The sequence below is a fragment of the Corythoichthys intestinalis genome, chromosome 1 (genome assembly GCF_030265065.1).
Source record: "Corythoichthys intestinalis isolate RoL2023-P3 chromosome 1, ASM3026506v1, whole genome shotgun sequence".
NCBI classification, from domain to species: Eukaryota; Metazoa; Chordata; class Actinopteri; order Syngnathiformes; family Syngnathidae; genus Corythoichthys; species Corythoichthys intestinalis.
In genome coordinates, this window is record NC_080395.1 from 32,850,947 (window position 1) to 32,862,536 (window position 11,590).

General features: G+C 36.0%; 1 protein-coding gene across 1 annotated transcript; it reads left to right on the forward strand.

The window, feature by feature from the left end:
• Positions 1-256: 256 nt before the first annotated feature.
• On the forward strand, positions 257-2,644 carry LOC130921691 (neuromedin-B-like). The gene is made up of 3 exons (XM_057845896.1): positions 257-429; positions 1,326-1,513; positions 1,780-2,644. Exons 1-3 carry the CDS (start codon positions 264-266, stop codon positions 1,828-1,830), a joined length of 405 nt encoding a protein of 134 aa, XP_057701879.1. The 5' UTR covers positions 257-263; the 3' UTR covers positions 1,831-2,644.
• Positions 2,645-11,590: the final 8,946 nt, after the last annotated feature.

Genomic DNA, 11,590 nt, shown 5'->3' on the forward strand with positions numbered 1-11,590 from the left:
TTAAGATTTGAAGTTATGTCTGCTTAAAATAGGCAAGTGAAAGATAAACAATCACTAATACGTTTGCTCTCTTCATGTGACTCTTGTGATTTTATACAAGTGTTATTAATAAATGAATAAAAAGGATACTGAGTGTAAAATGATTCATGTAGTGAGTAAAACACATCATCAGCAGAGGAGGTGGGACTAGCAAAAGAGTGCCTTTAAAAGCAGCAAGATTGATCCCGCTGGAGACACACACACTGTGCTAGATACAGTTCAACATGAAGGGTCTGACGGTGAACGACATGTGCCAGTGTGGCTTCTTGACTTACTTCCTCATCTTCTCACTCACTTCTGTCAGCACGGCGGTCAGCTTCGACCTCACTGAGCTGAGGAACAAAGTGGCCAAAATCAATGTGCATCCAAGAGGGAACCTTTGGGCGACAGGTAAGAACAATCTCTAATTGTAATTCACTTTGTTTTTTTGCATAAGGGTCAAAGAAAATTGTTCACAAACGGTTCTTAATAGCATTTGTTTTTTGTTGGCTGATAACTAAATTTAATTCATGTACTTTAACTCTTTCAGGGACAGGGATCACTACAGTAGACAGCTATTCAAAAGTTTTTATATGATATTATTGTAATTTTTAAATAATATTTTTACAGTGAGGGGGTGAATGAACGTCTAGCACTGTCAATGGCAGCCAATAAGTGCAATGAGTAGGGTTAAGTTTTACTGGCAATTTTAAGAAAATTGCACAATCAACAAAACCTAATTTACTGAACTGTATTGTCATATTATTTTTTATTTTTGTAAATGTCCAATAGTAATTTATAATAGTAATTTAGCTTTACAAAAATCACTTAATTGTTAATAAAGCACAATTTAGTTTTTTTTTTTTTTTTTTTTTTTTAATTTTTTAAATGCCATTCCTTATAATTAAACAATCAGATGGCAAACATACAAAATGGACAAAAACTGAAACCTATGCATGTAGTCATTATATTTTCTTTTTGGAAAATTCTATTATTGAATGATTGTGATTGTTACTTTTTACATTCAGTTAATGCACAAAAAAACATTACTTAAAGGAATACCTAAATACATTTAATGCTACCATACTGGAAATACTGAAAATTAAAATACAGGGTTGAACAACGTAGCATGATAGTTTTATTTAGGAATGTAAATTGTCAATTAAAGTGAACATTTTTTTTAATGACTGTTTCTATAAATAGCTGGGATAGGCTTGGCTCACCCATTACCCTAGTAATGTAAAGTACTGTAGAATAAAACTGATGTTTGAAGGGAGTTTATGTAATTGTATGTATTTTTTGTGAAGGGCATTTCATGGGCAAAAAGAGTGTGATGGACACGCCCTTGCTTTCATCCGCTGAGGACCAGGAGTTGGGGGCCTTGGAGGACTCCCAACCGCAGGGGCCCACTGGCCTCAAGAAGCTTTTCCAGGACTTCCTGCGTGTGGCCATACAAGCACAGATGGACTCTCAAGAGAGCCACTTAAAATCTCAGGTTAGGGGGCAGTGCTAGGACGCCATCATAATATGCTGCAAATTGACGTTGTTATTGTTATTATTCCCCCCAGATATTTCGAAATTTCCATACTTTTAATTTCTTGACGATTACCCTAACCCTAAATTTCTGGTATTTTTGTCTTTCTCTATTTTTGCTTTGTGCTACTTTAGAAAAAATACATTCAATTAGATGTTTATTTTTCTATGTATTGAATATTGTTGTATATTTTTGTATTGTAACACTCATGTGTATGTGTGTGACAGGAAGCTGAGATGCTGATGAGGATTTTGGAGATTTACAAACAAAGAAAATGAAGATCCGTGATAGCCATTAAGGACAGTCCACTACTCACCATGATTGTAATCTACTCTCAATTTTATGCCATATGCAATACTAGATTTTTGTTTGTTTGTTTTTTTTTGGCTTTGGTTCCCTAAATAGTCAGTCTTGTTTGCTTGAGTACAGTCAATAAAATCATGAGTTCCATTGTTGTTTGATCTGCTAACAGGAAAAGACCTTAGAGTATTGTAACGTTGTCTATCAACTATTTCGTGCGGTATCAAGGTTTTTCCATTTTTCTGCTAAAACACACTGAAAATAGCACTTATATAAATAAATGTAGGCAGATTATGTGAATCATGTTTCTACTTGCCTGAATATGTTGAACGAAATCAATATGAGCTTTCAAACTCTGGTGGCAAAAAGTGATGATTAACGCTCTGGATCAATAATGGCTTAGCTTCTAGTGAAGGCTATGTTATATAAATGTTTTCTTTTATTTATTTATTTTTTTTAAAAGAAATATATATTTTATTACAGCATTATGAACGGTGAAGCTCCAACTTGAAAGCTGTAACCCACAAAAGCCACCATATCACACAGTGTTTATTTACTTATTTTAATGGCTTAGTAAATAAAATAACATGACTTGGTTAAAGAACTTACAGTACTGTCATACTTTATGCACTGTACAATGTAAACCCATAATGAAATGTGATGATTTAGCAAACAGATTGTAAATGCATCTGTATATAATGAGCCCAGTTGTGCCGTAATGGTTAGTTCATCTGCATTACAGTGTTCCTCACCATAACTCACATTATATCCACTTCCTTAACCAGCACAACTCAAAACAACACACCCCGGAGGGACTTAAAATATACTGATTATCCATAAAAACCCTCTTGCTCACATCTTTTTATGTTAATGTCATGATTTATGCCGCAAACAATGTGAATGAACACATCAGGACTCTATATTCACAGCACTGTGTATGCTGTGAAACTGCAAAAGAGAACCAGGAAAAGAACATGCTATGCCCGCAAAGACGTCATTCTGCTCATTTCTTGACTATAACCAAGTCAAATTGGACATGTCATATCACTATTATCATAACCAATGTCATCACGATGACTGGTATTATCACGGAATCATTAAAAGAAATCAAATCAAAACAAATCATTCATTACATCATACACCAATCATACATTTCAAAATGAGTACGGGAAAAAATAACCCTACCATATTTTCATGACATCATGAATTTTAAACAGCAACATCTGAAGTTAATTTTGATGCATGTAAGCACATAAAGTTCAGAAATTATTTGATGATACTACATACATAAATTCATACCCTAACCTTATAAGGCACTCATTTAACTCAATAACTGCCATTGACGGCGCTAGATGTCCTATCCATTTAACTGGACTGGGCAGGACAGGACATCTAGCTTTGTCAGTGGCACTGAAAAATGAGCATTCACAGCCATTCCTCCCATCTTAAATTAATTGGACGCCTATCAATGAGCTATCAAAATTATAAATACAATTAAATTAAATTAAAAAAAATAAATAAAATCAACTTTGGCATGGTACTGGGAGCCATTCTCGGAGTGTGTCTCATACCTTGAGTTTTGTTAAGATTTTGCCCTAGTGTTTCTTGTCCATGTGATTAACCATTGATTTCACCCTTCGTGACCTGCTCCTTGTGTCTTGACCAATCCTGTACCTCTTGTATCAACCACCTGTGTCTCATTGTCTCGTTACCCCTTGTCTGTATTTAAGTACCCCATGTGCAGTCTGGTCTTCTTCAGTCATTGTCAATGGCGTACCGCACGCAACACGTCACTTTTGCTCATTAATATTCATGACGTTAGCGATTGTTAACAAGCTTGCGTATTCTAAATGCATGGAAATAGTGTACGAACAAGATGATTACTGAGCTAAATCTACCAATTCTGTCCGAATATGATCTCTCTGGTGCCAAATTCACTAGTAAAGATGTGGAAGAACATACAAATGTTCAGTTAAAGAGATGGCTTGAGTGTCGTGGGCTGAAAAAGAAGGGCAAAAGAGCCGAACTCATTCAGAGGTAGCTTGTTTATCGACACCTTTTTCTTGTGTGCATTGCCTTACACCACTGACAATGACATTCTACTGTTTCAACAATCTATCCTTTACCACCATATGCCCCGTCTTTCTTATATATTATATCCATTGGTTGTCTTACGTCTTTGACCGTTCTTGGGGGTAATTTACATCGCTATTTTTGTGTAGCGAGCGGAAATGCTACTCAGTAACAGCCAACGAACACTTAAAAATTTTTAATTAATAACAAATCTTAATTCTATAATTTATTTACCCTTCCCCCTTACTAGTTTTTTTTTTTTTTTTTTTTTTTTACAAAAGAATAGGTAACATCAGTGGCAGTTAGATAACATTTTAATTGTTTTCATTCATTGTTAGACAGACGCAGTATGGTAAAACGCCACGCTATAAATAAGTAAAAATATCAAAATGGCTTACTTCTTCGTCCTCTGTAGGACTATGTCCCCCAACAAAATATTTACTGCATAGGAAGGTGAATGGCTTCACCTTGCTGGCTTTAAGCTGGTCTTTTCCTCCGAGTTTTTGGCTTCGGGAAGTGTATGAAGAAAACATCCTTCATATGTCGTAATGTCTAGAGTTGTTTCTACAAGTTCAAGAGCACAAGTGTTTACTTGGCAAGTTCTTTTTCGAAAGATTACCGACAGAAAACAAGAAGTAATAGCATGACTTGTTTGCAAAGGTCTGTCTATGTTCACCCACTTTCGGGTTACGATGGCAACGTCATGGTCTAAAAATAGCATTCGTGCAGTACGTTATTCAAGTGTTTATCCACGCGTCGGTCCCGTCAATGTTCTTGCCCTTGTCTTCCTGCATCCTCTGCAATTGAAAGTTTTGATACCTTTTGTTTGGTCCCCTTGGTTTTTGTCTGTACTTTGTTTTTATTGTTAACCATCAATAAAATGTTTTTAAGTTTTCCACCACCCTGCCTCACCTCCCTGTTTCCCTGCATTTGGGTCCACCTTGCCTCCACATCCTGACTGTGTTTTTCTGTTATTAATCATTTTAATGTTATTATTTTGTTTTAATTAACATTTTATTAACTTATGATTTTATTCATAGATTATATAAAAAAATTATAGTTAAAAAATACACTAATGATTAACAATAATAATATATGTATGTATGTATATATATATATATATGTATATATATATACACATACATATATTTATATATATATATTTATATATATATAAATATATATTATATTAAAAAAATATATACACACACGCACACACACACACACACACACACATATATATATATACATATATACATATATATACATATACATATATATATATATATACATTTACAGCGGTCCCTCTGGCTTCAAACTTCGTGCCCTCAGTCCATTGCAGATTTATTTTCAACTACAAAAATAATGGCGTGGCTCAGTGGTGGAGTAGTTGTCCCCCAACCCAGGGGTTGTGGGTTCAATTCTCCACCCTGATGACCTCGCCTAAGTGTCCTTGAGCAAGATACTGAACCCCACGTTGCTCCTGGTGCTGCGTCACCAGCAGTGTTGTCAGTAACGCGTTACTGTAATCTAATTACTTTCTTCAGTAATGTGTAATCTAACGCGTTAATTTTTCCAAGCCAGTAATCCGATTAAAGTTAGTTTCCCTAGTGCCCGTGCGTTACTATTTTGTTTTTGTCCTCATAATGTATGTAGAATGAAGAATACTGTAGTCATGTACGAAGAGCATTTCTCATCGGGGAAAAAAAAAACGGGTCACGTGTTTTACGGTGCTGTTTGAGGCTGAGCGCTGTCTGCCACGGCGGCCAACAACATAGCATTCTGACGAGGCATCGAGGCTAAGAGTGAAAGGCAGGATATGTACCGCAAATAGATGCCTTTGCTCACTGGAAATACAGCCATTACTTCACATTTCTGTCCAGTAAAGATGACAAAAGTATCTCCGTTGGATGTCACGTTTTCTCATCGGGGGAAAAAAACGGCTCACGTGTTTTACCATGCTATGAGCGCTGTTGGTGGCTAACAAACAACTGGCTACCTCTCAGGATGCTAACAGTGGAAGACGTAGGAGAAGAACCACAAACGGCTGCATTTGCTTATTGGACATAGAGCCATGACTTCACATTTCTCTCCAATAAAGATGACAAAAAATATCTCCGTGCATCGCAAATTTTGCACTGGCTCAAGAGGGCAGTCGACCGTTAATAACTCTACATCTAATTCAAGGAACCACTTGGAATTACAGCACAATGCGACACAAATCGAAACAAAGCCAACAGGTAACGAGACAGCCAGCACTTTTACAGTTTGTAACCAGCCTTTACGTACATTTTATAATTTGTAACCATAGGCGGAGTGTGACGTTGTGTGTGTGTGTGTGTGGGGGGGGGGGGGGGGGGGTGACAAAAGAGCGAGTCAAAAGTTTGGACACGCCTCATCATTTGTGCTTTTTATATATTTTCACTGCTATTGTAAATTCTCAGTGAAAATATTAAAACAATGAATGAACATGAGGAATTATGTTCTTGAAAACAGGTTTTATATTGTACATTCTTCAAAGTGTCCACCCTTGAGGTGTCTCCAAACTTTTGGCCTATACTGAATGCATTATGAAATACTTTGGAGGATTCTTGTTCATTTCATTTGTTTTTGTTGTCTTATTGCTTTACAACTTTTATAGACAGCATTTTAACGGCTAGGTCTTTATTTTAAAGGGGGAGTTCAGAATTTTTGACATTAGGCTTAATCTTCGAGTTAGTTGGGGTTTAATTAGTCGTTGGAGTTGTTTTGAGCAAATTCTGTGCAGTTTGTCAGTTATTTGTTAGTTTCAGGGCTCCGGAGTGGCTGAGCTAGCGCAAGTCAGTGGTGGTTGAAATCAACTCCGTTAAACCCCTGCTAACTCGAAGATAAAGCCTTATCTGAAAAATTCAATTACATGCGATGACATTTTTCTGTTGAGGCAGCAAAGGGAGAAAAATTGGGAAAAGTAACTAACAAATTACTTTTAAAGTAACATAGTTACTTTGACAATAAAGTAATCAGTAAAGTAACTAGATTACTTTTTTGAGGAGTAATCAGTAATCAATAATTAAATTACTTTTTCAAGTAATCTGTGATATCACTGGTCACCAGTAGGTGGATGGCGAAATAGTGTAAAGCGCTTTGAGCGCCTTGAAAGGAGGAAAAGCGCTATACAAGTATAACACCATTTACCAAAAAAAATTAAGACAGAATTTTATCGTAAAATGTTAAGATATATGCATGTATACATATACAAACCATTGTTTTATATATATATATATATATATATATATCATTTATATCATAATTATTACATCTGCAGTGCTTAAAAAACATTTGTTAAAATATTCATATACATATAAGGGTTTTTTGTTTGTTTTAATTTGGGGAAAAAAGGGGGAAAAAACATGTCTTATGTATATCTCGTTCCAATGCTGTTAAAACTGAATAAATACGTTGAATATACAAAAAAAAAATGTATATATATATATATATATATATTATAAATAAGCTCCACCTCTACGCTGATTTTTTATTTTCCCCATTAACTGCGAAAAACGAGGGGTCACTTTAAATATACAGTATAAAGTGTAATTTCTAAGGAGTTTAATTTAAAAATATGATGTTCACAAGGCTGTAATGCCTACATTTAGATGCCTGGCTAAGCTTTCAAATGACTTTTTTTCTTAATCAGCTTAATCAGACTTTTATCTTAGTTTCAGAATAGGAATACACAAGGATAGACACTCATTTTCCATTTTCTTGTTTTCTCAGTGGAGCTGTAATCGCTGTTCTTTACTTATGAGTACATACTCGGCGACGGTCAAATCAGTGAGTCACTTGCAGTCCAGACACGGGGGAGGTGAACATCTCCATCCCTGGCTGCATCTTGGTGGTCGTCTCAGATTTTTCAAAGTCTCCAGAATGCTGGTAAATCACAACTAAATTGCTCAGTTGGCAACATTTTGTCAGTCTGTCAGGGGTCCATAAGTGCTTGGAAAGTTCATGAGAGCTGCTTCCTGGGGAATGATTAAGGCAAAAGGCTATACAATTTTTAAATTAAAAAAGTGTTTATAGATGTATATATATTTAAATATGTTATAATTATTAATGTAATAATGTTAATAATGTAATAATGTAATGTTAATAATGTAATTTATTGTATTTTTATTATTTTCAGACCTGCTGGCAAATTATATGGTTGTTGGGGCTACCTGTTGTGTATGGGTACCACGCCGGTAACCACTATTGTTTTTCCCTTCAAGCTGACAACACTGTAATTCTGCAAATGTAAAAGTAATATTCTTGATGTATTTCAGAAAGATGACAGATTTAAAGTGAAAGTTTTAACAAGTAAAATTACTACCGGTAATAGTATGACACACTGAAGGCAGAATGAAGGAGATCTGCCAGATTCTGTGGGAGTGAATATTTTAGAGCTGTCCAAGCATCCTAATAAAAAATATCAGATGATGAACACTGTTAAATATGTTAAATATTAGTGATGGTGACGTTGTGGGGTTCTTAGCACTTGCTTGCTTGTGGTAGAATACTACCACCTTCTGACGGAACACTTGACAATTGACACTGGATAAACGTTACCATTTTGTTGCTTTGGATTTGATATTGCAATCATGAAGTGAGGTCAAGTTACATTTCCCAGAAGTTTATTTTATTTTTTTAGAGGGGATGCTGTATGTATTATGTCAAACAGTAAAGGATATCATGTTAATGCATGAGGATTTTTTCAAAAAAAATAGATACAATATCTTAGATGTATCTTAGGTATATATCTTGGATAAAATAAAAATGTTGTAGCTGTCACGGACCCGACAGGGGGGGACCACAAATGCGTCACGTTTTCAACAATTTATTGACAGGACCAGCAGGGCAGGTGAAAAGATGGCAGCAGTACAGACAAGGGCTAGGCAGAAGTCAGGTTTCCAAAAGCAAAAGGCAGGTCGAGTTACCAGGGCAGGAGAGAAGGCAGCAGTCAGGCAGGTTCAGATTCGGCAAGGAGAGTCAGATTCAGAGAGCTAGGCAGGCAGGTAACAGGCAGGCTTCGCAGACGGTCTGACAGAGTGGAAATGAAAATCTGGGCTTTAAATACACAGGTAGATTGCTAAATGCAGCAGTGCTATTGGCTGGGCTGTGAGTAGGTGAATTGAGGACAGGTGGGGATAATTGAAGGCAATTAGGCAATGCTGCAGCAGGGGTTGAGGCCATGACAGTAGTGCTTTACATTTAAAGCACAGAATGAAGAAATATACATAAATGACTATAAATATTGTAGGCATTTCATAATATAAAGTCTTCTTTTAACTGCAATACTTATGAAATGAGTTAAATTTTTCTGAATTTTAAAAAATATATTAATTATATATCGTAATCATGAGGGAATATTAATCAATACAATTTCATTTTTTATTTAAATATTACGATTTTGAGTAAACGCATGCTATAGAAATGACAAACTACTGTCCTGAAATTATGCACACATTTCATTTTCTTTACACTTTTAATCGTTATAATTATGAAGAGAGTTGAATTCATACAGCCTAGTCAAATTTATTTATTTAAATTTTATTTTTTTAACAGATTGTAGCAGAGACAGATAAAGGGATAAAAAGGACATACTGTTTGCACTTTCCCAAATAAATGCATTGAATAGTTTATAGAATCACAAAAACGAAATTAATGACTGCTATCAAAAACAAATTGGACTATCAATTTAGGAATCCCTCAATTTTTCTTTATTTTATATTTTAATTCAATTTTTATGAGCAATTATTCTCTCCATCTTTATTCAAAGCAACGATTTATTGTGACCGTAAATACTGTATCATAAACATAAGGATAGACGTCTGATGTGGGTACAGACGTCGTCCCTTGTCGACCATTTTGCGTTGGAGCCATTCGATAAACATAACATTACTGCCAGGGCCATGATTACAGCCGAAGGAGCGTGTACTTTGAAATAGGTATCGATTGCTCAACATTCAAATGATTTTTAAACGGATTGGATTATCATCAACGTCAGACGTCCGGTAAATCTACAGCATAATTAAGAATAATTGTAAAAACTTTTTTAAATCAACATTCAGCCAGAACAATAGGGTTATAATAAACCAAACAGTTTGTAAGGCCGACACTCATTCAATGAGTTATTTTAGTGACAAAAATCACTCACTTTTAGCCCACTGCAGTTTTCCGACGCAAGATGGCTGTAATGTTACATAGGCCAAATGCAGAAGGGCTGACACAGACAGAGGTGTCTCGTCCCAATAGGCAAACCAGGCAATTGCCCATGGCCCCCAGCCAGCATGGGCCCCTAGAGGGCAGAGGGCCAACAGATTTAGCACAGGCAGCTTTACTGCACTGTTGCAGCAACAAGTGTAAGGAGTGTTGAAATACCATAGAATCATTTGGCAGATTATCTAACAATTCTATTATCAATCCCAATCAGCACTAACCATGTCATGTAGATTATACAAATTTTAAGAAAGTCCATTCAGCTATTAATACTACATAATTGTTTAATAAGTGACTCACCAAGTACTCGCTGGAAAGTCCTTGCCGAGTTGCTTTTCTTGCTTTTCGCAGGCCACCTCATTATTCATGTGACTACTTAAAGAAATGGTGATTTTCCCATGAAAGTCTATTAATGGGTCTATCGTATTCCTTGTCGAATACTCTATAAGAAAAATATAACATATATGCATCTAAAATAATCCTAAACAATTTTATTAGCAATTTTAATACTTCTTTTAGCAAGGTTCCTTGGGTATGGTAAATGGTGTTATACTTATATAGCGCTTTTCCACCTTTCAAGGTGCTCAAAGCGCTTTACACTATCTCGCCATTCAGCTACTGGTGACACAGCACCAGGAGCAACGTGGGGTTCGGTATCTTGCTCAAGGATACTTAGGCGAGTTCATCAGGGCGAAGAATCGAACCCACAACCTCTGGGTTGGGGGACAACTACTCTACCAGGCGTAAGGTGCGCATTTTGAGCAGAGGACGGCCACCTGTTAAATGTGTACGTCCATGAACGAATGTAAGTACATCCATATGAGTCAGTGTAAAGTGCTTAGTTTTCGCCACTTTTATGGCCAAGATGACTACACGTGCACGCAGCGCGCACCCCCCCCACCTTTGTGTTCATTATACTGCGCGAGGATGTATGTGTCTCACGTGACAAACAGTGAGAGTGTGCGGGGATTTGCGTTTTTTTTAATTGGCAAAATGAAGAGAAGTTGTCCTTATGGAAGCGAAAAAAGAAAGAAAAAAAAGCAGAAGAGGTGAAAAGGAAGCAAGACAGCGGTGAGTGTACTATGTTACTGTAGTTTTATGTCCTAATATAGTAGAAGCACTGCAGACTAGTAGTAGTATTATTTTTATGTCCTAAACCAATTAACTGCCTTGACTTGTTGTAACTAGCTTGTTAGCATTTGCTAACAGCATTGCAGCATGCTAGCGTTTTTTCATACATAAAGATGTTACCTAGAACATAAAATCAGTGTTTAAAATCAACATAAACACTGATCAGCCAAACTGATAAGATGTTACATGATTCACTTCTGTGCCAGAATGTTATCCTTACCAAGTAAAAGCAATTTAACTTACCAGCTAGTCAGTAGAATACGGTATGTGTACTAAGCACAATAATAATAATAATCTGAA